The 26,762-nt window shown below is 47.6% G+C and overlaps 1 protein-coding gene across 7 annotated transcripts in view; it reads right to left on the bottom strand.

Annotated features, from left to right (window-relative positions):
• Positions 1 to 127: 127 nt before the first annotated feature.
• The window catches only part of wake (wide awake), a 43,807-nt gene continuing 17,172 nt past the window's right edge, over positions 128 to 26,762 (bottom strand). For 2 of the 7 annotated variants that reach the window (XM_015181801.2, XM_033376940.1), the window contains 11 exons: positions 26,056 to 26,258; positions 24,254 to 24,695; positions 23,869 to 24,189; positions 18,388 to 18,788; positions 6,202 to 6,280; positions 6,033 to 6,136; positions 5,829 to 5,966; positions 5,533 to 5,757; positions 5,179 to 5,385; positions 4,902 to 5,112; positions 128 to 4,840 (listed from right to left, as the gene is read on the bottom strand). In XM_015181801.2, coding sequence (XP_015037287.2) covers positions 2,389 to 4,840; positions 4,902 to 5,112; positions 5,179 to 5,385; positions 5,533 to 5,757; positions 5,829 to 5,966; positions 6,033 to 6,136; positions 6,202 to 6,280; positions 18,388 to 18,788; positions 23,869 to 24,189; positions 24,254 to 24,695; positions 26,056 to 26,258 — 4,783 coding nt within the window. In that variant the 3' untranslated portion in view covers positions 128 to 2,388. Of the gene's footprint in view, positions 4,841 to 4,901; positions 5,113 to 5,178; positions 5,386 to 5,532; positions 5,758 to 5,828; positions 5,967 to 6,032; positions 6,137 to 6,201; positions 6,281 to 6,394; positions 6,944 to 7,610; positions 8,425 to 8,477; positions 9,289 to 15,951; positions 17,080 to 18,387; positions 18,789 to 23,868; positions 24,190 to 24,253; positions 24,696 to 26,055; positions 26,259 to 26,762 lie in introns of those variants that run through there. The other 5 variants (XM_015181804.2, XM_033376943.1, XM_033376941.1 and 2 more) reach the window with 5 other exon arrangements.

Genomic DNA, 26,762 nt, shown 5'->3' with positions numbered 1-26,762 from the left:
GTTATTATGTTCCGGCTGAGCTGCGATGAGTAAGTAATTACTATACTCGAATTTTGCAATATTTCATGAGTATCATTATTCTCCTATTTTATCTAGAAATTTCCATAGAACATAGAAACAAACATGATTGTGATTACACCATAACAATTGTTGAGTCTTTATTAATTTAATTGAATATTCTTTGAATGCTTCGGTACTCACATTATTCTTAGTTTGACTACACTCCCAATCTACAGTACTCGTCCACGCGACTCCTTCCGCCACTTACATTGCTTCAACATTATCTCTTACGACAAGTAGTGCTGTTCATTCTGTTTGTTGATAATAATACAATACAATACACTATAGCAGTTAACACACACCAATAATACACACACGGAATTGATAATGGATGTTTGTTGGTACTGGCATGCAATTTGTGTTCACGAGTTACACTTGATAAGGTTCATCCTCTACATACATATATCTAATTACAGGTGTATTTTTTTATTTTCGAAACAATACGATGCTTTTGGGTTATACATATTCCACACATTAGCTACAATTAGATTGCATCGTAAAAACTAATCTATCTCACTTGATCGCAATTCAAAATAATAATAATACTCTGTATACGTTTCGCATCCATTCGTAAAATCAAACGCTCTTCTGGGGACGGACGCTGTGTATCGTACAATTGAAATTGTTTAATTGGCATTCCGATTCCGAGTTAATAAACAGAAAACTGGTCATACAATATGGAATTTGTTCGCCTTTGCATACGTTTCGTTGTTTGCTCGACCATTTCCCGGGAAGGGGAATGGGAATGGGAAGGAGACTATTTGAATTGAGGCAATTGTCTGTCGGTAATACAAATTTGAAACCGGGCTGTTGCTGTTGTTGTTGCTGTTGCTGTTGCATGAACGCAAATGGGGGTTAGGAGGGCATGGCCGCCTTATGGTTCATTCGTTGCTGCGCTTCGACTAGCCCTAGGACACTTGTAAACCATAGTAAAAATGTATCAAAATCTGCTCGTTCTTTTCTCGTCAAAAATCATGAGAATAAAATGTACAAAAATCGTATGTTGGTCGTAGACATCTTAAATAGTACGATATCTGTTGTGGACTCGTGTGTTGCACATTCATTTAAAGTAAGTGTGATCCTGTGTAGTTTCTCATAAGATTCGAAATGTATATCCACCATCATCTACTTTCAATCTAAATTCGAATCGCTGTCGCGAACAAAAAGTACATTTCTACTGGGACTTGGGGCATGAGCTTGACAATGAAACGGACTCCTTTGTCTATGGTTCACAACAATACATATAGTACACATGCATATATCTGAAGAATTTCCACTATGTTAATTAAGGTATTTTTTGCATTGTAAGAGTACCCATATAGTAGTATACTTTAAAGTTATAGACACATACTGTTCTGCACATTGAGATAGATAGAAAATTGAATAGAACACGAGTTGCAAGTGGGGAAAGTGGAGGATTACTACTAGTTTAGGATAGTTAGGAGGATCTACGTAGGTCTGGACTTCGTGTAGCTATACATTTAATAAACACAATCTTTAGAATTTGAATTAAAAGTTTCCTATTTGTTTGTTTGGTTTTTTTCAACATTTAGTTGTGCCAATATATTTTTAAAAAATATTTGCATTTTTCGTTTTCTTGTTGTTGTTGGTTTGATTCCGATTACATACTAATACATTTCTTTTAAACATTAAGCCAATGGAATTGCAATTGTCAAGGACACACACACACAATCAAACACATCGGGAGACATCAAGAGTGACACTTAAAATGCATATTGACATCCAGTGGGTTTCGCTTAGATTACGAGTGTGTGAGTGTGCGTGAGTGCCCCTTAAAAATTTCACAAAAATACAATCAAAACATTTTGTTCACTAATCTACCGAAATACATACAATAAAATACATTGATGCACACACATATAATACATATCTATTCGTATATCATATCATATCATATTGGATATTGGATATTGGTGTAACCTTTTCTTTTCTTCTCTTCTCTTCGCTCTTTCTACGCTTTAATCTAGAAAAACTAACAACAATCTGTAGTTCGATTCGTATGTGAATGGATTACTAGTTAGTATGTGTATTTATGTATGTGGGTGGGTCTTATGTAGAACTTTAAACTATTCAAAATATAATAATACCATTCATTTGCCATTTTTTGGGGCATACATAAGTAATTCAGTCTAATTTGGGAATTGGTCGACGATCATCGTTGATCATTGTCGTGGAGCGGTGCGGTGCGGTGCGGGTATGTGGAACGGGTGGAACCAAACACACAAACAAATGTACAATAGTCGGATCGGATTCATTAATCTGTATTTCCTATATCCATCGCTAGTTCCATTGATAGTCTCCGATTGCTCAAATCAAATGCGACTTGCGGTTGGAGTGCTCGATGGCGGCCAGCAGTTCGTGTTTCTTTCGCACATAGAGGCGTCCCTTCTTCCAGGGATTCTGCAGCTGCAGCGGCTTGAAGTCGTCCCGCAGGCAGCGCTCTCGTGCTCCAATCACGGCCACCAGGCAAAAGTTCTCCAGCATATCGGCGCTGTAGATGGGCCCGTTGTTGCCTTTCAGCACCACGGCCATGTTGAGCTGCTTGACCACCAGATTAATGACCTCGCGGGCGGTCGTCTTTGGGGTTACGTTGAGCTTGAGGCTGGTGCCACTGGCCAGTCCGGTATTGTAGGCGGTGTACACCTGGATGATGCCCGACACCTGCTCCGTGTTTAGGCTGGAGCAGCTGGCCGAGTCCTCTTCACTGCTTTGGCGCGAAAGGCTCTTGGTGGAGGATGCCTTCGAGGTGCTGGCCACCGGCTCCTCGCCGCCCACAGCCCTCAGCTCCGCCAGGGTGCTCTTCAGGTAGGGTCCCCCTTCGCGCAAATTGGCACTGGAAGCGGCCTTCACGGCCGGCTTTAGCGGCTTGTGCTCCAGATCCGTGGCAAAGACACCGCTGCCACTCCTGAGCGACACACTCGATCCGGCTAGATACGGAGCCGAGCTGGAACTATGCACCGTGATGAGCGGCGTCGAGGTGTGGTGCCCGATGTTGGAGCTGGTGCGCTTCCGTTGAGCTGCCACCGCCTGCGAGTGGCGCAATGCATCCGCCAGAGTGTCATCGGAGCGTGACGGTGGCAGGGCAAAGACGCTGCTGCTGCTGTTCTTATCCGAGATGGAGTCCACGGCAGAGTAGAAGCTCTGAGGCGTGTAGGTGGAGCTCATGGAGTCGCCGCTGTTCTTCCGCAGCGACACCTCTGAGCATGTGGACCCTGCGTACTCGCTGGTGGATACTTGCAACAGCTGCTGCTGTTGTTGCTGTTGCATTTGTGACTGCTGCTGCTGCTGTTGCTTGGAAGTGGTGGCATCCACTGGGGTGATTGCAGTCTGGCCCAGATTCTGCTCCGACTTCGAGTGCTCCGGCTTGCCCTGCGATTGATCCTCGTTGGTGCCGGGTCCAGGCCAGCTGCCACGTCCAGTGCCTGTCTTGTTGAACTTGCTCTCGCGTATCGGGAGCTGCAGGAGCTGCTTGGACTGGCCCCCCGCCGCGGACAGCTCGTCCTGCCGCAGCTGGGCAAAGTCGAGGATCTCCCGCATGGCCAACGACGGCTGGGCACTCTTGTTGCGCGCATAGGCCACCACATCCATCAGCCAGCGCACGCTCTTCCACACTAGCGTCAGGCTGGAGCTGAGCTCCTGCAGCGTGGCCAGTCGCTCCTTGGCCGCCTGCAGTTCGCTGCTGGAGAAGGCCTCGCGCAGCGAATGCGTGGCCAGCGCTGTGTCCAGCTCCAGGATGCAGGAGAGCCGGGCGTACTTCTGGATAATGGCCGGCTGGTAAGTGCGCAGATGGATCATCTCAAAGGCCTGGATGCTCAGGCTGGCCAGATCGTCACGCTGCAGCAGGAGCTCCGACTGCCCGGGCACCGCGCATGACGACTCCGCTGAGGGGCACACAACCAGGAAGCTGATGTCGGGACTGTGCTCGATCACCTCCACGTCATAGAGGCGGTGGGTGGTGGCCTCCGAGGCCTTGATGTTCATCCCAGCGAACAGCTTGTGCATCGCATTGGTGAGATCGTACAGGAAGAGGCGCTGCACCTCTGTGGTGCCCGACCGTTCGCCACCTGGCGAGCTGAATTCCAATGGGAGGCGCAGCGGATCGCCGCTACGATGTAGCACCTGCCACTCCTCGGCCGTGATGTGGCTGTTCTCGCGCACCTTGCAATGGGGCAGGACATTGGGGGTCTTCACAGGCACCACCACCTGGATCTGGTCCATGGAGCACTGCATTTTCAGATAGCCCAGATAGAGGCCCGGCTCCAGGCGCTGCAGGGCCGCCTGCTGGTAGTGCATCTGCTCGCCAATCGAGGAGATGAGCATCTCGTTGATGTTGTAGTCCTCGTGCAGGGCCCCGAGTTTCTTCTGCAGCTTGCTGACCGGCAGCCAGCGGGAGTTGAGTATGGAGACGGCCTTCTGGCTCTTCACCGACTGGACGCAGGTGAGGACAACAGTGCCCTGCGAGTCCCGCAGCGGCTTGTAGTACAGCTGGCCGAGGTCCGTGAAGCCCAGCGCCGACTGCATCTGGCAGACGGCAGACAAAAGCTTTGTCCGGAAGTGAACGGCAGACGTGAGATTGCGCTCCATGTCGGAGCGCAGCGACTTGACATCGTCCCAGGTGCAGGCCACCTTCATCAGCCAGTAGTAGTCCATGTGCAGGGCACTCGGATACGATTCGTCGATCTCGATGACGGGCGGAAAGTCCTCGCTGGTCACCAGCACCTTGTCATCGCAGTGGACGATGCACGAGAAGTAGATGCCCCTGTGGGAAATTGGATTGGTTTAGTCCCTGATTTGTGCTTCATTCCCATATATGTATGTACCTTCTGAGGGTCTTTTGGAACTTGGAGGCCACCGAAAAGAGCTGCTTGATGGTGGTCTTTTTCTTGGGGTTGCGTCGCTGGCCGCCCGCAGGATCTAGTGTGAGTTCCGAGACATCGGCGGGTCGGGCCAAACGCACGGCCGTAAAGAGGTTGTCCAGAATGCGGTGACGGCCCACAAATCGGTCCTCACGATTGTCCAAGTCACGCCAGGCTATCAAGAAGAAGGATATGTCATGGTTTAAACGCAGTTGATTGATTAGGGTTCCGGGATACTCACTCGATGGCACCACGCTAGCTGGAACTGAGGTGCGATAGGCACCCCAACCCTTGACATTGCCGCAGGAGGCGCGCAGGAAGTATCGACGTCCCTGGGTGAGGCCGGATATGTGACACTGGGCGCCCATTGTGCCATGGAAGCTCACCCATTCCAGCAGCTCGCTTTCGCCTACCACGTTATTGAAGTCCGCGCGGGTCGACCATTGAACTGTGACAGAGACAGAGACAGAAATAGAGACGGAGACAGAGGTTGAGTCAAAGCCAAATCAAAATGTGGGTCTAACCACATCACAGCCATCAGTCGCAAAGCAATCAGCATGAGATTGAGAGGCCACTTGGTTCTGCGGTTGCGTACCTTTAAATTTCGTGCCGATGGCACCCTCAAAGGGCTCCAAGATTTGTACGCTGATGGAATTGTCGCCGGTGACATCTACGACCACCGAGGCGGGCGCATCTGGCGGCCTTGCCTGGTCCCAGCCAAGCAGCAGCCGTCGCAGGCCCTTGACGCGACGCTCCCAGATGCCGATCTGCTTCTCCACCTCGCTGCCCGTACAGCCTGTCACGGAGGCACTCGAGTTTCCTGGGGAAAGAGACACGCTGATTAAGAGCCCCATCCATGACGGATTGCTGATGGCTGTGTGGGCCACTCACCAATTATGATGCTCGAGATGGAGGGTCGCGAGGCGAAAATGGGTGGACAGAGGCCCTCCGGTCCGCTCAGATCGTGGATGCGCGACTCGGCGTCCTGCAGCAGGCCATTGAGCTTGCTGCCAATGTTCTCCGCGGAAACTGCAAACGATATTGAGATTAAGATTGATCAGTGAAAGGAACAGCATGAGATGTGCTTGAACTTACACTGAGAGCCCTCCATGGCGCCGTGCTGGAGCAGCATTTTGGTCATGGAACGATTGTTGCTGAGAACGGCCAGATCCAAGGCGGAGAGACCATCATTGTTAATGCTGTGAAGGGTTAGTAGGTGTGTTAGGAGTACATATATGTAGGGATGGGCGATGAGAAATGTTACCTATTCACATCCACATCTGTGGACTCCAGGATGGTGCGTGCCTTGTCCAGATGCCCATGCTCCACGGCCGAAAACAGAGCTACAAAGAGACACATACATAAAGAGAGTTTAGTTGCAGTTCCAACTAATCTGAGGGCTTAAGATCAAGTCCTGGTTGCGTTAGTGGATTAGTTTTTGGTTGTCCTGGGCCTACCATGCAGATGAAGGTTGCTCTGGGTCAGCTTTTCGAACTGTGCCTGTGCCAGTTTCTGCTGCTTCTTGGACATTTTGCTGGCACGCGGATGGGGTATGTTGCCTGTTACTTTCGTTCTCAGCTGCACGGGCTGGCGGTGCACGGATAGCTGTTGCACATTGGCCGCCGTGTTCTCGTCCCCGGCGGAAAGTGGCGCCGTCTCCAGGTCGGCGGAATCGGCCGTCTCCTCGTCATCATGGTCATCCCGCAGCTTGGCGTTCTTCGGCTGCGAGTGGCGGGAGATGCAGAGCTGCGACTGCGACTGTGTCGAGTGCGGCAGTAGGTACTCCATCTCTCTGAGATCCTGTGTGTGGCAGGAGATGGCGGTGCGTATCTTGGCTACCGCCGCATGCTGCGTCAGCTGATCGGACCAGCGAGTGGACAGCAACGGCGCTGGATAATATGTGGGATAGTTATCCCGATCCTTGGGTCGCAGCTTGACCTGGTTGTCCACAGATTCAGTGTCGCTCTCCCGATACGACTGCGACTGCGACTGCGATTGAATGTTGTCTATCGGGGGGATGAGGGATAAATTAAAATAAAATAATAGGAAAATCAAAATTAAATGCAAACATAAAAACCAATTAAAACTAAATATAAATTAAATGCAGGATTTGTTGCGGGATTTGTTGTATATACGAGTATGTACAGAGAAGGTAAATAGCCCGCCGTGGGTGGGTAGAATGATGGGGGAGGGGGTGGGGGACCGTCATGTAATTGTTACAATTATTATTGTTGTTTCCGCCTGCTGTGTTTGCCGATGTGATTAATTAAATATGAAACATAAATGCCTATTCCAACCGCTGTTGTGTGTGGTTCTCTTTTCTGGCCCAAGTTGAGATGAGATGATGATGACCATCGAACCAATTATATTAATTATGCAAAAGCGGAATCCAACCATTTGTTTGTGTTTGCTTTGTAAGTATGAATGCTTGTTAGTGTGTGTTTGGTTATGGTATGTGTCCATGCAACGCGAGAAGCGCCCACCTAAGCCTGGCACCCACCCACCACTCGTGATGATTGTTCCCCTTGCCATTCCACTTCAATTGTCTTTAATAACTATGCCTTTGGTATTGTATGTAGGAATGATGATAAATGTAAGTATTTCAAGCGCATTTCTTAATTGCCCCGCATGGGGGCACTGCATGAGCACCGTCCTCTAACCCATCTCTCTTACCATCGAAGGCATAGTGACTGTGACGCCGGCGTTGCTGTAACGGAGGCGCAGGCGGTGGCAGTGTGCCGTGGGTAGCTGCCGCTGCCGCTGGTGATGATGGTGTTGCAGCCGCCGCCCGTGCCGCCGCTGTTGGGGACACTTTCAATTGACAGAATTTGGTCAGCTCGTTGAGCGTGTGAAACGATTTCTGGCGCATGAACACCGCCGGAGAGCGCAGACAGCTGCTCATCTGGAGCTTCTGCGGCGGACAGGGGACTTTATGGCTATCGCTCTGGTAGCATCTGCAAGAGCATAACATTAACGACCCCGCCAGATATGTATTTTGCCATGGGATTAAGCCAGTGTTTGTATGGTCAACAGATGTGTGCGCATAAATATATCCCATGAAACATTCAAATGAATATTCAACCTCTTTCCACACTCGTTTTATGGGTTTCTTTCTTCGAAAGGAAACAACTCTCGTGTAAACAAGCGACAAATGGCCACGAGAGTTGAGGGGAAATTGCTTTCGTTGATGTAATAACAAGATCTGAGATGGGAAGCCGCAGCCAGAGCCCTACCTAACCCTTCCTTGAGACAGCCATATGTACAGCTTCAGCTTCCTCCCCTTTTTTCCTTTCTTTTCGGAATAGCATTTCGAACAGTTCATTGACCCACTGGGAGGCAAATAAAAATGCCAAATCAACACATGATGGATATAAATTCAAATCAAATCAAATCATAGAATGGAACCACAAAACGAGAGACAACATTTCACTAAATCACATCTGAATCTGGCACTTAAACGCGATTTATGTATAAACTCCATTCCGGTTTCCTCCCACGGATTTTTCTGGGAAAAAGCTATCTAGAAAAAGGGTCACGGACACCTACGACTGTTCAGGTACGGCATCGGCTTCCGGATGGTGGCCGTGCGCATGCGCGTCGTTCCATAGATCCCCTGTTGGGCATTCCGCGTGATGTCCGCCAGCACAGATATTGAGTCGTCGCCGCTCAGCGTCCGCTCCAGGTCCGAGTCCAGCGTGGCCTTGGGGGCTGCCTTCGCCTGCTCCGGCTGGCAATAGCTCTCGGGTATTTGGAGCAGCTTGCAGGCCTTTCGCGGCAGCGTCACGCCCACGGGCAGCGTGGACATCAGCTGCTCGATGCCCAGTTCCTCCTGATCGGCGGCCAGCTCGGAGCCGGGCTGCCGCTTGAGCGGCACAAACTCGTTCTTGCCCTTCACTTTGGTGGTGACCACGGCCACGGCATCGATTTCGCTCCACAAGCGCAGTGCCTTCGCCGCCTTGCTCTTGTCCAGCGCCGTCCGTGTGCGATTGCGCGAATGCAGATGGGCGCGAAGCTTGAAGGGCGACTGCAGCGGCAGGGCGGGACTGTGCAGCTTGCTCTTGAGGCGCCGCAGGGAGGATCGCACCGAATGCGAGCGGCGCAACGCGGGTAGCGAGTCCTCGTCTTCATTATCCTTCTGCGGGGTCGGTATCAGTGCCGCCTGCTGGTCCTTCATCTTCGAATACATGCCCAACGCCTTGCGACGCTCCATTGATCACTTTAACCGGTTTTCGTTGCGTTTCCTTTGATTCGATTCTATCATAAATACGTTTTTTAGTCCACGAATATATCACATTTTACACGTTTTCAGTTTATTTCCATTTCTTTTCCCGTTTTTGATGTTTTGTTTTTGGTTTTATGGCAGGATTTTCAGTTGTGCGCGTCGCGTGTTTCAAAAATCGAATGTGAAAAGTTCTCTTGTGGGAGAACAGCATCGGAACGAACGTGATTCCGTTCTCTCTCTCTCTCTCTAGGTTCGAAATCCTCTCTTTACATATGAGAGGTGCAATAGTGCTGGTAATTTAGCTGTTTTCAAGCCAGATATGTACTGTTTTAATGTGGGGCATAGCTAATATATTTTGCAGACAGATTATAGCGAAATATTACTAAAACTAAGGCAAATTGTACATACACAAAATATGCCTATTTATTCTAGCTAAACATACATGTTCTTAACAATATGTAAGTCGAAACAGAACCCCAGAAGAGGTTATACAAATGTATTATTTTACTGTTTTACAAACTGCTTTAGTCTCACGAAAAAGTCCAAAGAGTGATAAATAAAATTAATTCGATGAATCATCTAGCTTCTATGGAAATTCTTGCTCTTCCTTTGGAATAGCTCTTTGAACTACTTCTACTTTTTCTAGCTATGATTCCGCTATGTTTGCCAGCACTGATGAGAGCCTGGGTTGCCTAGGTAGCCAGCTGCTTACTCTCCCTCTCGCGGAGGCCTCTCTCTCACTGCCGCTCTCTCTCTCTCTCTCTCTGCTTGCTCTACCTACCCCTTATATTTGGTACAGGAAATATCACTCGTTTGATCCCTGTTTACTGTGCTTTTGTTCATACATTTGTACATATGTATGTATGTATGTGTGTTTCTATGTCTGTACCTGCATACGAATTATTTTAAGTAGCAGCCGCGGTTTCAAAGTAAAAATCCACTTCGAGGATGCCCTATCACGTGTCTGTGGGATAAGGATGTGTGGGTGTCGTAAAATCAATTATCGGGCGACATTTCGAGCATCGTAAACCTTAACAAATTATTTCCAGACCCCTAGAGGATTGTTTGCTGATGATGCCGCCGAGGACGACTCGTCCCGCGCTGATTTATCGACGCCTGTCTGTTGGCATTTGGGAGGTGTCACCGTCGCATCCCCCAGGCAATGAAGACGAATGGAAGAAATTAAATTCTGTGTCGCGGCTGTCGTCGGGTATCACAGGGGCTGATTAGCCCCCACAAAGGGCCTCCCCCCTCCCTCGGAGACAGAGTCAGAAAAATTGAAAACTAATTGGAGTCTTGAAAGGTGAATTCGATGTGCCCTCGATCAAACATAAGACCGGTTTTATTTTACATTTTCGTGTGTGTTTTTGTCACTAATTTTAGAGATTGTCTCATATGAATGAAATGAAACGAATAAATGTCGCACGCCTGTTTGTGCTTGAAATCACTTTGATCTCCGGCGAAAACGATTTCAAATACTGGGAACTAGTCTCTGTGGCGGAAACCACCTATTATTATCCCCATACACTTGGTCAAGGTCAGGCCCAGGGGCCGTAAACACAGTGACTCAGGCCCAGTCTCAGTCTCAGTCTGAGTCTGAGTCTCTCTGGGCTGAATTGATTCACCAAAGTGAATCTGGTTGGGTCTCGAGGTGGGTCTCGGGTTGGGTCTCGGGTTCTCAGATAAGTGTCGTATCATAGGAGCCCTGTGATTCTACGAGTAATACGAGAATAGCTGACTCAAGCCTATCTTTGTTTGTTATAGAAATAAATCCTGAATCAGTACTAGATTTCCCTCAAATCTAAAGACTTAGATTGGTTTCTGGATCGTCTGACTAATTTATCGGTTCTTGAAGAAGTGAGGAATAGGCAAAATTAAGCTTGTAATAAACTAGATATAAGAGCAGAAATGTGTACACATTCTGGAACCGCGGATAACCAAGCGAGCTGTCACTCAATATTAACCATTATTTGATCCCCGACACAAATCGGAATCACGTCGCTCCATATCACTGTTTGATACTTGAAAATCCTTTGTTAAAAAATGATTAACACACACAAATGTTCCGGCACCACTGGCAATGCCTTGCGGCACGTAACGGGATCAATCCTAAGCCGTTTTGCTAATACTATCAGGTTCCAGGGCGACCGAACCACCATTCCCCCCGTGGATCAACTTAAACTGTCAATTGAGGGCGTGCAATAAATAAAATTTGCTGACCCATAAACTTGAAAAAAAGGGAGGGGAGAGGAGTGTGGGGTCGTGGGTCGGGCCCAGGGCACTCGGTTTGCAATTGCAGGATAATAAAATTTATGAAGCTACGCAGGACAAAATTGCCCAACATAAATCACAGCAAAGGCTCTCGACGACAGCCCACGATAGTAGAAAGGGAGATTGTGGGGTAAGGACAGGACAGGACAGCACAGCACAGGACAGGACAGGATAGGATAGAGGTCATCCAATGGACCAACAAGCCGCAATCCACAAGCCCGCACGGCCAGCAGACCACATCCATATCCTCCCTTCAGCAGACAAAACAACATAATCCACTTAATAGAGCCGACAACAGACTCGACTCCCAATAATGGTGGCTGTAGCCCGATCCCAGGCCCCCACTAGTCCCACCCCCCTGGCCCTAAGAAGTAATTTATTCCGATTCCATCTTGCATTCGACGCTGTCATAATTGTCAGATCTACCACACATTAAGCAAAGTTACGAGCAGCAGACAGCGGCAGCAAAGAAGGCATTTTTGACTTAATTTAAATAAATTTGTCGCTTCCTCAATAAAAGCTCCAAACGGGGAAGAACGAGCTCTGTTGTGTGTCTGGAGTCCGCACTTGGAGACGAGCGCCAGAAAGCGCAAAAAATAACATACTTTACATGTCTCTGATTTCGAGTACAAATCGCATTATGAGTGGGAGAGAAAGCCACAGACAGAGGCAAAGGCAGCCAAGCGGAGTTCAGGCGGAAATGCTAATTGAATTTAAGTAACCAGAACCCCAAACGCATTATTACTGCCCCCAGAGAGACAGGGAGGGGAGAGCGAGGAGACAGAGATAGGAGCCAACTTGACCTTTGTCTCTGCAATCAGCAAAAGCATTTAATTCTATTGGTTTACTGTGCCAAATCACAGAACTAATGTATTCATATTAATCAGATATGCAAATTGGGGACCCTCGTCGCTATCGCCATCGCCAAATGAAAATGTTGCAAGAAAAGACCCAAAAAAAGACATGAAAGAAAAGTTAGCAAACTAGCAGATACCCTGGCAGATAAAAGCCGGTCCTCTGCGGGGTATATAGTCATCGGATTAGCAGCAGAGCAATAAAGAATTCTTAGGATTTGTAGCCCAAAGATGAACCAACGCCAGCTTCTAGTCTAAGATACCCTCTTTAAAGGGTACGCACACAAACACACACTCTCCAAAGAGTGAACAGTGACAAAAAAAGGCGGAATGGAAAAAGTCAAAGCCAAAATGGCAATAAACGTTTTGACCGGGTCACTTGGACTTGCCCACTTCCTGGCCTGGATCTTCCACCTCCACCGCCTATACCCCCCTGGCCTGGCGCACTTCTCCACTCCTCGTTTGGAGGCCAACACAAACCAATAAGCCAGCATTTAAAATTATGTAAATCCAGCGCGATTTGCACAAAGTTTTTGCCGTTGTTGGTCCGATTTGTGTGCTACTTTTTTCTCTTGGCTGTTGGGCTCTTCGGCTGTTGGCTCTTCGGCTGTGAGTGGGGTCAAGGCGCAAATCTGTCGTGCATAAAGGGATCCCTGGGTTATTCCATTTTTTGCGCTGGCTCTCAAATTGAAAAGTTTATGTGCAAAATAGGGGCAGAGTCCGGTCCGGCAGAAGACGGCGACGACGGCGGTGGCACTACTATTAACATGGCTAAATACGCCCTGGGATAAAAAGTTGTTGAGCAAAACAACGAAACAAAATATTCCCTTACAGGGGAGCCACCTTTTTTTATGACTCCTAATTGAAGCAAAGTGGATGCCATTTTGTTAAGAATTAATAAAAGATTTAAGGAGCAGATCCTTGGGTGTCCGTTCATGAAAGCTTTCAGATTTCTTGACTAAAGGGACAAGGGACTAAAGAAATACATAGATTGGGACGGATTCCAAAAGACAAAATGGGTATCTGTGAGTCTTTGATTCCCAGAATTCATCCGCTTCCTACAGTTTGTCTAGGGTACATTGATGCATATGCCCCAATGCTTCAGCGACACATTTAGGTCAGGCCGTCACACACAGATGCGTGTGTGTGTGTGACCTTTGGGGGGCATTAAGTTCAAAAGTCGTACAAGCTTGTGCCCCACAACGCATTTGACATATGTGCGAGTGTGTACGCACACTCGACCATTCCAGAGGCCATTCATTTGCATGTTTGTGCTGTGGGATGTCCGCTTGGGGTCTTGGCTCGGCTCCGCTTGGATCGGATCGGATCGGCTCGAATCGGGTGTGTGTGTGGGCTCTACGTGCTCATTGCGCTGTTCTGGGGGCAGGGCGCAACGTGACAAACGTGAAAGTTCAATTCGGAATAGCGAGCGCGTCAACCCAAGATAGACACGAAAGAATCACAGCCATAATGGCTGGAAACAGCCGCAGCGACAACGACAACGACAACGGCATACAACATTTCATTTATATTGTTTGATATAAAAGTCTTTTGATTGATTTCAGGCGCTTATCTGCTTTGTAAAGCGATTTCTTTGCCAGCAACAGCAGCCTGAGCGGGCTCACACAATGGCCTCGCCGCATGGCCCCCCGCCCCCGCCCAATGAGGCAACTGGAGACGAGGCTGGCACTGAGGCAAGATTTGTAGCATCCCGAAATTGCCATGACTCTCGTCGCCAAAAATCGATGGTAATTTGAGAAAATCCAGTACCTCCAAAGAGTTGCTCCCATTACCGCTACAGATTCAGAGACAGACGAGAAAATTAACATTTCTTGGAAATCTGTTCCGTTGTTCCGCCTAATGAAGGATGCCGAGACGCCGAGACGCCGCGTTGGTGGAAGCTGGTTCAGATCCGGTGCTAATGAAGCCCTATTCGCCTTATTTCATATTCCAAGGAAAGTTGTCAAAAGTAAATTCTAAAGTTCTTCTTACTCCACAATTCTCGGGCACCGCTAATGACCTAATACTGGTCCGAAACTGAATAAACTTAGACTATGGGTTTAGGAAAAGATACAGACAAAGACTGCCTTTTGTTTTGCGACAAAAAACACTGCTATTATTCAAATTTCGTTCGGGAATAAGTCACGCTATTCCCTCGTTTTGCAAAAGACAAACAAACCATGTCCGCCACAATCTCACACATTGCGAGTATTCGGGAACACACCTCACACATTGGCTCATGCCCATGTGTGTACTCTGCACATGCGATATCTGACAGGGGACCGGGGTCCAACGCTATCTACAGACATTATACAATACATCGACGACAAATGATATGGTTTCGACTAACTACTCGTTTCAGAGGTTTCCCCCATAGTTTTTGCTGCTGGTGTTTATTTATTCGATAAGAGCTGACTTCTTCCAAAGCCACCTCCAGAACCCGCCAAGTTCGATAACAGCGGAGGGTTGGGGGCCGGAGCCAAAGTAAACAAACTTAAAGTATTGTTAAAAACTTTCAGGCAATGTGCCACAACAAATTTCGTGATGAATTCTTTTTTAATCAAACATTTAAAACTTTTTAATAAGTGCACAACTCGAAATAAAATGGAATAGCAAAAACGCAAGCGCAAACTTTGGCCTCCGGTGCTCTTAAGTGCCCTCTCAGGCGGTTACCACCACCAGCGCCAGGTTCGCTCCTTCACTTTCTCCTTTAGACCACACTCTCCACTCCTGCCTGACCTGACAGCTAGACCCACTTTCCATCCATCGCTAAACTGGAAAAAAACTTATTTTTCCTTGCTGAAAATCGAGAAAACTTAGTTTTATTCCATTTTTATTATTCTCAAGTAAAGGAAAAGCTACAAAAAAATAACAAGAAATTAAAGGTTGGCCGAGTATTCCGACTACGTGGTACCCTATACAAGGATTTACTAGGAGATTATCTAAATAAAGAAAACAGATGCCAAGGAGGGAAATACTTGGGTCATATTCTGACCGGATACAACAGTCTTCGGTGGTGGAACAGCAACTGGAATGCGATCAGAATCCTAGCTTTCAAACAGATCCCCACAAAACCCATACACACCAATACCAACAATTACAGGGTATCTAAAGAGAATCGTATATTCGACATGACTTGAGCCGTGCGGGGGAGAAGAACGTAACGGTTTGTTTTGGCAAACGAACCGAAAGCGAAACAACGGTCAAAACAACCAATGAAATATTAATGGCCAACGCGCACTTCAGCTCCAATTGGAGCCAGGCGGCATGCGGCAGGTCGACACCGGGTGGGGGGGGGGCTGATAGCGTGCTGTCAATTGCAGGCTAGTTGTAAAGAAAACCAAATGTTATATCTCACGAATGGGATGGTGGGGGGAGAAATGTGCAAAAATACCTCATGGGGCGGGGGGAGACGGGGAAGATGCTACATGATGTTTGAATGCCTTTTGAAAAGCCGACAACTTTGACTTTCTTGCGGTGTGAATAAACTTTGGCAAACGAACGACAAGACACAAAAGCCCCCCTCCCCCCCAACAATGTTGCAATAGTTCAAGTTTTTCCATGCCGTTGCATATTTTTCCACAATAAAGTAAGAGGCTGCAGCCTCTGTGTGCGCCGATGTATGTTTGTGTGTGTGTATAATGTGAGTATGTATGCGTGTGCTTACCTGTTCATGGTGGCGGGCGGGGGGGTTGAGTGCATGTATTTAAAATTGCAGCATAAACAACTTTAATGAAAACGTCGACGGCTACGCTGACGCCGACTGCACTGAGATCAGTCAGCTTGCCAGGGAGCTTTTTTACAGTTGCAGGCAGAGGCTTTCACGAAGCGTGCGAATGAGACACAAAGACACTGGCAGTGTAATTATCTTGCTGAAGCTTCGGGCTGGAGACAGTTTGACAGACACGTGAGTAAATTGCTTGGAGGGAGCGGAAGCCTGACCCCTCTCTCTCGCTCCGTCTCTCTCTTTATTCCTCTTCCAAAAGCAAAAGTTCACTTTCGCTGCCCTCGCCTTGTGCTGGTAGTTGTAGTTTTTTTTTATTTTTATTTTGTTTGTAATTGTAGTCGTATTGCTTGCAACTGTCGTTGTTATTGTGGCGGTGGACATGCAATCCAATTACTACTGTAAATTGCAGCTCTTTTTGCTGGCACGTAATAATTAATTAACATTTGCAGCACACACAAAGATTTCTCTTTGCCCCGCGGCTGCTTACTGTTTTAGACTGTTGCCTTAACGTTTCTTTTTTTTAAACGAAAGCGACGCCTTTTAGTTTTTTGACACTTCTTAGCCAGCAGCAGCTCACCCGCTCTCTCTCTCTTTCCCACTCTCTGGCTCTCTCCTTTTAGCCACTCTCCCGCTACGGCGGCGCAGGTAACACACACACAGCGCACGTACGCTCTCTCTCTCCCACTCTCCTTCTCTCCCTCGATCACACGCACACTTGCGCCGCAGCAAACAGGTAGCAGGCACTCACACACATGCGCAAACGAGGTAAACGAAGCAGAAACGAAACGGCTGAGAGACGCGTTTTTTTATTGTTTCATTTGCACAATTTTCACAAATTTACTCGTAAATTTGGTTTATTCCAACACACTTTGGCAGCCTTATAATACTCGAAGCACACGTGATATTCTACCGCCTCACCACTTTGATCTCGCCTGGTGAAGGGAGCGCTTTTCGGCCGATCAAATCGGGTTTCTTATTCGTCGTCTTCCGTTAACACGCGACGCCGACGCGCACTGCGCTCAAAAGTCGTTCTTCGACTGAAAACGAAGTTGTTGCGCTTGCAGCCCCGGCGGTGGGGCACAAACAACGGCCGTCGCCGTCGTCGTCGTCGTTGTCGTTGTAGTTGTCTGCGTCGGCGTCGGCCGTCAATGGTCAGCGCTTCACAGTTAGCCGCCGCCGCTCTCTGCGGCATTGCAAACCAACCTCTCATCTCATCCACTCTCTGCCTCTGCCTCTGCCTCTGACGCTGCTGGGGGCAGCGATAGCAAGTAGATCGTTCAAGTCGAGTTATTCCGACTATAAGATACCCGCTACTTGGAATAATTGCTTGAGCAGCCAGCAGAAAACGATCCAATTGGAGTTTAATTGTTGCAAAGCCACTCCCCGGGATAAATATGGGAATATTGTAAGGGAAAAAAGTAGTCATTTTGACTTGAATAATCACACGATTAGAGCGATTTTTGGTTAATAGTTCTTTAAATTAGTGAAGAAAGTTATATAATCTGAGCCTTCAATTTCTCGATGCGACAGTGAATTTCGATTCTTCTTTTTTTTCAGTTTGCAGAGTCTTAAATCGGACACACAGAATGATATCATACGTACATACATAGTATATGGGAAGCATTGAAGTCTATTTTCTGTTATCGTAAGCATTAAAATGTATCCCCAGTCGCAGAGGAAGCTCTTATTTTATTAATCCATTCACATACATCTATCTGTATGTACTCGTATTACAAACGTTTTTCCGCGGAAGTGGAGATTAAAAGAGTTTGTTGATCTTCTGGATTTGCGTTGATCGAAGCGTTTTATACCCAGCAAAGCTCTGTCACGAGTCCAAATTGTAGTTTAGTTCCCAGAAAAAGTTAGTTCTTAAGGTACTTAAAGTTTGTTAAGACTTGAGTCCTTTGCGTGGCAATCCTTTCAACAAACTGAACTTTCAGGAGCCTGAAACTTGTGAAATTTCCTCTCCGCTTGAGCTGGTTGGGAATGGTAGAGTTAAACCTTGAAAATTGTACATAATGTTTCAATTTTTGTTTAGTTCAGCTGATTTATTCCGCTCGGTGTCCTGCTGGGAAATCGCTCAACTTCGAGCTCTGAGATTTGAGCCGTGAGCCACTGCCGAACAGTGAGCTCTTTGTCCAAGTGGCAATCGATTTAATGCCGCTCCTGACCGGGCAGCCCACCCGGTCCGCTCGAGTGCGCATTTGAATTTCAATCAGGTGGCTGCAGCGAAATAAATAAGCCGCCGCACGGATCCGATGAGCCACTGATGACGAGGACCACTGCCACTTCCCCACCAATATGGCACGCATTGCCCGTGCTGCATTTGAAACTAAGTAGGAATCCCATGCCCCCCGTCCCTGTCACAGCACTCACCGTTTATAATTCTGGTCAGCTTGGAGCGTCTGGTGGAGGATGGACTCAGCATGCTCTCCCGCCGGCTGCTGCTGGCACTGCTGCTCCCGTTTCCTGGATGGTGCTGGTGGTGGAGGTGGCCGCCACTCGACCCCGTCGCGGAGCCAGCTCCAGAGCCGAAGCCCAGGTCGCCGTAATTGACATTCAGCTGGGCCTGCGCCTGGGCGCCGAATGTGGTGCCGGAGGAGGATGTCGAGTAGAGACTGCTGGCGGAGGGCCGCTTGCTGAACGGCGAGGGGGAACCACCACCACCACCACCTGGCGCCGTGACGGCCAGCGAGGGGCGCGGCAGGTCACTAAACACAATCTCGGCAAAGGAGTCGATGCTGGCCGAACGCTGGAGTGCACTGCTGTCCTTGCGCCTGCAAACAGAAATCAAAGAGACGGAAAAGGATGAGTCCCTGCTGGTGGGGGGGGTAAGTGGCTATGCTGCAGAGATCCGCGTAAAAGTGGCGACAGCTTATAAAGTATCGTAATTACTTCATGCTGTCGGACATTTTAATGAGCTACCCACAGACCATTAAGTGTTGCCGCCAACTTCTCCCGTTACCCGGTTACCCCGTTGCCCACGTTGCCCCGTTGCGGTCAGTGGCCGGCCTAGTTGGCCATAATGTGACCGTTTTTTATGGCCACGCGATTGGAGAAAGCCCCGCGCAGACAGCTGGCGCTATTGCCGTGCTGTGGGTAATGCTGACAAAGTCGACGCATACACCACACTCGCCTCTGAACATATTTCTTCATTCAAGCTAAATACAAATAGTTTTCTTCAGTTTTCCTCTTGCTGCTTGTTTTTCCCGGCCTTTCTTGGCATTTTCTTTGCATTTTCTTGCCTATGACTTGCCAAGTTTATTGCCTGCAAATCGAGACAAGCAATGGAGCTGATGGGCAAACACAGAGGTCACAGTAAACTGCAATTTACGCCTCACTTAGCGGCTTGGTAATGGATTGATGTGGCCACTTTGGGATGGTCTGGAACTTCAGCTTAACTTGGGTGTTTACATTCAACTGTATAGGATTGAAATAAAACACGCTGAAGACTGCTTGGGTGTCTTGAGTAGCCTGTATAGAAATACTTTTAAGGAGCGGTGGGCACGCTCTACTCCAAAGTACTCCCACATGACGCGGCACATTGATCCTGGACTCGAGAGGCACAAGTGAATTCTGAAAAAGAATATGCACAAGCAACATACATGTGCTGTGCATGACTCATTCTCATATGCATGAGGCACAAGCCAATCCGGCAAAAGAGAATGCCCGAGAATGGCAAAAATAACATATGTACATAATGAATGTTTTTTTTGGACCACTCTAAAAATTTCCACAGCCCGCCGCTCTTTTTCTTTATAAAATACAAGGAATAGTTAATCAGTTCCGAGAAGAAATTACCATCGTTCATAGTAGCAAAAAGCGTTGCAAAAACATGTAAAGATACTCTAACTAGAAGGAGATTTACTGAATTCGGAAACACAGAAGCTCATACTTTCTTAGTAGCGATCGGAAAGGACTCCCCTCAAACCTCTTTCATCAGAGTTTCATAAACATAGCCCTTAATTAAAACTGTGTTGGCTTTTCAAAACCATTTTATTTCGTAACCTTCTGCTTTCGTATATGTACGATATTTGCAACACACTAAATCAAATTTTCAGGCCGCACATAAATTGAGTTCTGCCTCCACCCATACTCTGTGGCACATTTAGAACATTTGCATAATCAGAGTCAAGTTGGAAAAGTCGACCACATTAAACCCGCCATAGCCTTGAGCAAAGTTTCCCTGTGCCAAAGCATCAGTCAGTCCACAAATTTGTCCTCCAAGTTGGACCCATACAGGCGACATATATTTATGTACAACATGTCGTATGCGCAACATTTTCAATTAAAACCGCAAAAGCTGTCGGCAAACATACCCCCCCACCCCCCTCCCCACCCATCATTAGTAGAGTTAATTTGATCTGGTGGAAGGTGGGGTCGAGAGTGCTGGGCGGATAGATGCATTTGTACAAGCAGTAATTCTGTTAATCCGAAACCATAATAAACCGGAGGGGCGCAGGGGGAATGTCTGTCCCTTTCTCCGAGACAAAGTTGAGGAAATTTGCAATTAAACACATTCATAATTTGCCAACAGCTAAATACGCTTAATCAACGCAAATTCAATCAAATTACGACGACGCTTTTAGGCAACAAACGAAGTGATTCCCCAACTCCAGCTCCTCAAACAACACTACTCCTAGCTCTCGACTTCGCTTAGTGAACTCTTGGGTAAAAAGTTGTGCTCGTCATCACCGGTTGATGGCTGATGGTGTGGGTATGGGTTTATTTGGGAGGGGCAGGATAGAAGTACAAGCAACTCTGAAGCCACAGAAACATTTCATGGCAGGCGACAGGCAGAGGGAGTGGGAAAGAGACGAGACCCAAGTTGGCCTGATTCCTCGACTAGTTGTCAACCTCATGCTGTCTTTGAGGGTGGAATGAAAGATGACAGCCAGATAGAGATGGGCCACCAGACCACCCCTTCCGATTGCATCTCGTATTTGCCAACCAACCACCGGCCGTGCTGGTGCCTAGTCAATAATAATGATTGTTATTAGGTTATGCATAGATGTGGCAGGCAGGGTGGCAGTCAGGCACTTTAACCGGCTGCCAACTGGTGGCAATAAGTCAGGAGCAGAGTCAAATGGGGATTGGAAGTGGGCGCTCCATGCGATGTTTGCCCAAATATAGAAACAACAAGCATAACCATGCATTTGCCATGACAAGGCCGAATACAAGGCTGGTGTACTCCCGAACGGGTATACGAGTATGCTGCTGCCAGTGGATGCCACACACACACACACTTGCTGCCCTGAGTGTCTTTCCATGCCCGTTGGTTGTCTGCCATTTGGCCTCCTTATTTACTCTTGTCTAAAAGCCGCCTGTGAAAGCGAATTTCCAGGGAATGTGCCATGTTCTGTGGCCATATGTGACATACAGAATCCTTCTGCGTGGCTAGACAGCAGCCGCTCTTCAAGCTTTTAAGGTGTTTCTGGGTCACTGGGGGGAGGGTCACCCACTGCCTGCCTTTTGTGTGAAATTCCCCTAATGAGAGATGACTCCGAACAGCACCGAAATTCTCTAGGACATGGCATTGTTGGCCACTGCACCGTAATTGAGGGTGAATGAATAGTGCATTAGGAACGGAAAAAGGAACACAAATGGAATGTAAGTGGTAAAGAAAGGGAGTGGCTGCAAATCGATATGGGTTGGCTCTGCCGACAAAGTTTTCTCTCGCATTCTCTTGGTCAATTTCGGCCTACATTTGGCCTAATGAATTCGATGGTCCGATTGACTCTTTCGGGGGCAGGCACAGCTGCCTGGCTTCTCCGACGCACATAATCATTTTGGTATACGCACTGGTTCCATCCCCAATTTGGTGACCTTTTATGCGGATCACATACACAAACTTCCCCAACGGGAGGGAGCCGTTTCCTCTGGCGACATCAAACGGGCCCAAAGTGATACGGAAAATAAATCAAAAGCAGAATGTGGCAACGATGCCCCACAAATTGATGTTGACATCAGCAGCGAGACATTTTGTCGAGGCTTTTAGCTAAGCTTTTTTTCTCCTTCTTTTTTTTGCCGAGTTGCATGCAATTTATAAAATTTTACAGTACATAAGACACCACCCCCTCCCAGACATTGAAGGTAATGAGTGTTGTCGTTGTATTTGTCTTCGGCTGTGTTTTTGTGAGTGTACGTGTAACACATGACGTATGCGCAATTTCATTTATGGTTCGTTTGCTCGAACTTCCAGTGGCATCTTGTGTTGCCTTAGCTAGTTGGTTGGTGGATTGGATGGTGCCGCCGTGCCACAGGAGCAGAACACAGGCGACAGACGACAAGACGCACAAAACTTTATCCTTAGCATCAGGACTTGGGACAAAGAGACAGGAGACAAGACAGGACAGGACACTGTTTTATTGGCCCCACTGTTCGTTCACTTAGCATCTTTCCCTTCGTGTTGTGGCTGTTGTTGTTCCTTTTTCTTGGGTCTGACTTCCTCATGAATAATGCATTCACAATTAAGCCAGTGAGGACTAAGAAAACCCCAAAGGAAGAGTAGCCGTAGCCTGCTCTGCAGTTATTATTATGCGAATTGCTGGTTGCTGGCTGCTTCTGGCTGCTGCTAGCTGCTCCAGCTGCCATTTGCGTTGTTTTCTGGCTCTAAATTTAGCAACACGCAACACAAACAAACACCAGAAGAATGAGTAAGTAAAGTACTAGCACTCGGACAACAATAACCCGCCCGAAAATCGTTCTCCCTTTTTGTTTGGGTCTGAGTTTGTGTTTCGGTTTTCTGCATTTTAAAATATCAAAGTTTAAGCACAGTCTCTTGTAAACGAGCACCCTGACCTGGCCACTGACGTTCTTTTGTATCTTTTTTTGGTTCTTTCTTGTGTATCACGCTGGGCGGGTGGCAGCGATGCAATCAGTGCCCAGAGAGGGGTCTCGCTCTTTCTCTGTATCTGTGGCATGTTTGCCAAAATGATTTTACACACTCGACCGTGGTCACTGTGCTCAGGCGTTGCCCGGCAAATGCATAGTTCAAGGCGCAATCTTGCAGCTCGTAAATTGCTTAAGTCCCGTCGAGGACTTGTGCTCGAACAAGAATGTAATACCACAGACACAGACTCAGACACAAGCCGAGGTAGGTCTGCAGCTCAATTATTTTATTCAGTCAACAAGACAAGTTTGTATCACAAATTGCTTCTTCTCGTACTGCATCCAATCTTCAAAACTGAATATAAATTTAAAGAAAATATATAGTGTACCCGTGTCTTTATGCAATCTCTCCACACAGGTCGGACTACGCCAGACCATTCTATCAATGCAATTTGAATCTGTTTCAATTAGTCTGATGTTCGTATAAATCAATTGGTTTCCCAAAGGTTCTTTGACTGCTGGCCAAGGACCTGAGTTCGGCACAGAGAAAGATAGAGGGGGGCAGGGACAGGGACAGGGACTGGGCACCTGACGTTAATTAAACCAGCATCGAGAGGAGTCTCTGTCTTGGGGGTTTTGTTGGAGCGTGTGTTAATCTTGCGACTGCATGTGTCTCCATTAGACCGCCGTGAAGTGAAGCGAATTGAAGCGAATGAAGACAAATGCCACACTCGACCGCAGGGCAAGCTGCTGGTCGCCTGTCATCACCATCCATCCATCCAGCCAGCCAACGTCACAACCTCATGTGTGGCCAGCCATTAGGAGGTAGGTGTTGGCATGCCAGAGATCAGCTTGCCACCGCTGCTCTGGGTGCAAATGAAATTAGCTAATTGCAACCGTTCTCTCCCTTTCTCTATCCCTCTCTCGCTATCTCGCTATCTCTCTACCTCTTTCTCTGCCAGTCAAGGTGAATGTTGACAGTGATGGTTAGTGCTGAAGGATGTCATAAATTACACAAGTACGCACCTCTCCCAGGACAGACGACGGGGCGCATCCTCGCCCAGACCCAGACCGAGTCCCAGACTCACAGACGTGGTGTCACCGGGCGGCGGCTGCAGATTGGATCTGCCGGAGAAGCCACTTGATTGATGCAGCAGTTTAGCCAGGCGAGTGAAGGTCGTGCCCGAGCCAGAGCCAGAGCCAGATGCTGCCGATGCCTCGGCCAGCGGTAGTTCGTGGAGGGTGTGCTCTCTGGCCAGCGGTGTGGAGGCCTCCGAGGTGGCTGCGGCACGCTTTCTGGCTGCCAGACGATAGGCACGCGCTGCCACCACATGTGGGGCCGGGATCCTTGCCGAGCAAATGTACAATTAAAAATGAATACAGCCCGGCTGGAGAGAAGTGTTTTACTCACCTGAGCAGCAGGGAGCCATCCGCATGACACTCAAAATCATCCGACAGCTGGAACAACGAACTGTCCCCCAAATGTTGCACCTGATGCTGTTGCTGCTGCTGCTGTTGCTGTTGCTGCTGTTGCTGTTGCTGCAGTGTGGAGTGCGTGGTCTGGTGGTGATGCGGTGTGCTGCCCGAGGACTTGCGACGATACACCAGATTGGTATCATCCTTTGGCAAATTCAATGACTTGACCATCAGTGTGTTGTTGTTGTTGGCCAGATGCGTGTTGTTGTTGTTGTTGCTGCCGCTTGTGGCACTGGTGGTGTTGCCAGGATTGCCGCTGCCGGTGCCGCAGCCGGTGCCACCACCACCACCGCCGCTGTGTCCGGCACGGGTGAGCAGTGACCAGCGATGGCCACTGGCGCTGCCACTTCGGCTCTTGCTGCCCAACAGTCGCTCCTCTGTGCGGGTGGAAAATGGAGAATGAAAAATCAGTTAATGGAGCGCACATTGATATATGGATTTTGTGTGGTCTTTGTGCAAGCTGCACTCTCCTTTAATCTGTGCACGGGCACTCGTACGAATATTAATCATAACTCGAGCTGAAAACTTGTCAAAAGTTTTTAATTAAATCTTCTGCCATAACATGTCGTGGCCACGCAACGAACGCCCTGCGGCTCGTGGAAACTGTGGAAAGCCATTTTCATTATTCCACTTTGTGTATTTTAATACCCTTTGCCAGAGGGTAGTTTCATTTTTCCTAGAAATTTGCAAACGCACGTTAAATAATCTGTTGTTCTAGCTGATTTATTGGCAAGTCTCTGAAAGACGTCATCTTTAGTATTTATCCTATCCATCCCATCAATGGACTATGTCAGCCAAAATGATCATTCAATGATTATTTTTAAGGATATTTCCATCTTTTTTGTAGCAAATATCTCTGCATAGAAATCGTGGGACTAAAGAAAGATACCAATAAAATAAATCAACTCAGAATACCTTCTATGAAAACTTTTCAATTTGTTGTTTAATGGGTCTATATATAAAACTGTCAATTTCAATTAAAATGGTACCCACATTTGTTCTCATTGGCTATAGAAATATTCTGAAGCGTATAAATTATTCATTCATTTGTCCTTTTTTTCTGTTTCAAAGGGTATATTTTCCTTTAATGTAATTCAATTCTAATAAAAATGGAAAAAAGGGGGAAAAGTGTCAGTAGCTGGCAGTGGAGTTTTATTTCTATTTTTAATCTGCAAGTGTACTGGGAGTTTCTATCTAGCCTTCAGCTCATAGCCCTCGATGCGATTTAATACTGCATTTTTTTCTGCATCGAATACAAGGAATATTTGTACGAATTATTTTTTTCTTTACTTTCTGATCAATCAGAAAATGGCCATGGAATATGATTCCATAGAAAACCAAATAACTACACACAATTTACTCGTATTCTGAGAAGAGTAGAAGAGAGAGAGAGAGAGAGGGAAAGAGAGCTGACAGTTTGTTTAAAAATAAAATTTAAATTCTGCTATGGCATTCATGGATGGATGGCCTGGTCCTGGGCTTGACGAGGGACGACGGCTAAGGCGATTATAGAGGGTAAATCAGCTTATGGGAATGCGGCCCATAGGAATGTAGGAATGTGGGAATGATGGACTGCACTTGACCCTATTTGAGTTCCGAGAGCTCCATAAACCAGCATAATTCAATTGCAAATCCGTTTTGAGCCGTAAACAAATGTTATCTGCATTCAAATGTTCCATTCTCGGAGCGTGTAAATAATTTAATTATACTTTTGCAAACACGAGCTGGTATACGCACCCAATTGAAATGTCTGCTTATCCGTGTGCAGCGAGACGACCGGAAGTCCTGGCACAATGATGGCGGGCAGGGTGCGCGACCGTAACAATGGCGGCGGCAGCTTGCGGCTGCCCGTCCGTGATTGGGACCCAGAGCCGCCGCCGCCGCCTCCGCTGCCAACGCCACTCGCACTGCCACCCGCAGCGGCGCTGCTCTGCTGGGCTCTGTAAAGAGAGAGACACAGAGATCACAGGGTGAGTGGAAAAGGGTGAAGGAAGTGCCAAAGGAAGTGACAATAATAAGTTAATGCAATTATATATTAAGTGCGACGAGTGGGGTGTGTCAGCAAGGAAATGCAATTAGTTCTTCCTACGATTTTTCTCCTCCATTGTCATGGATGCCATTTCCGTTTCATTTGCATGCCCCACGCTCCACGCCCCTCGCCTCATTCCCATTCCCATCCATGTCCATTCCCATCCCTTATTCCACTTCCTGCATCGAGGGTGTGCGAGTGTCAGCTGTTGATTTGCGCATTTTTTTTTTCGCACACACGCGAATTACATTTGATTGTTGTGTGGAAAATTATTTCCAGCATCTCTCCAACCTCTTTCTCATCCTCCACCAGCTGGCAGTGACAGCTGCCACCCCACCACGCCCCTCAATTTGTGCAACTTGATGTGTGATTGAATTTCTGGCACTCGAATGGGTCTCCCAACTCGACGCCTACC

The sequence above is a fragment of the Drosophila pseudoobscura genome, chromosome 2 (genome assembly GCF_009870125.1).
Source record: "Drosophila pseudoobscura strain MV-25-SWS-2005 chromosome 2, UCI_Dpse_MV25, whole genome shotgun sequence".
Taxonomy (NCBI): Eukaryota; Metazoa; Arthropoda; class Insecta; order Diptera; family Drosophilidae; genus Drosophila; species Drosophila pseudoobscura.
The sequence above is the reverse complement of the archived record's forward strand: the minus strand, read 5'-3'. Positions and strand labels throughout refer to the sequence as shown.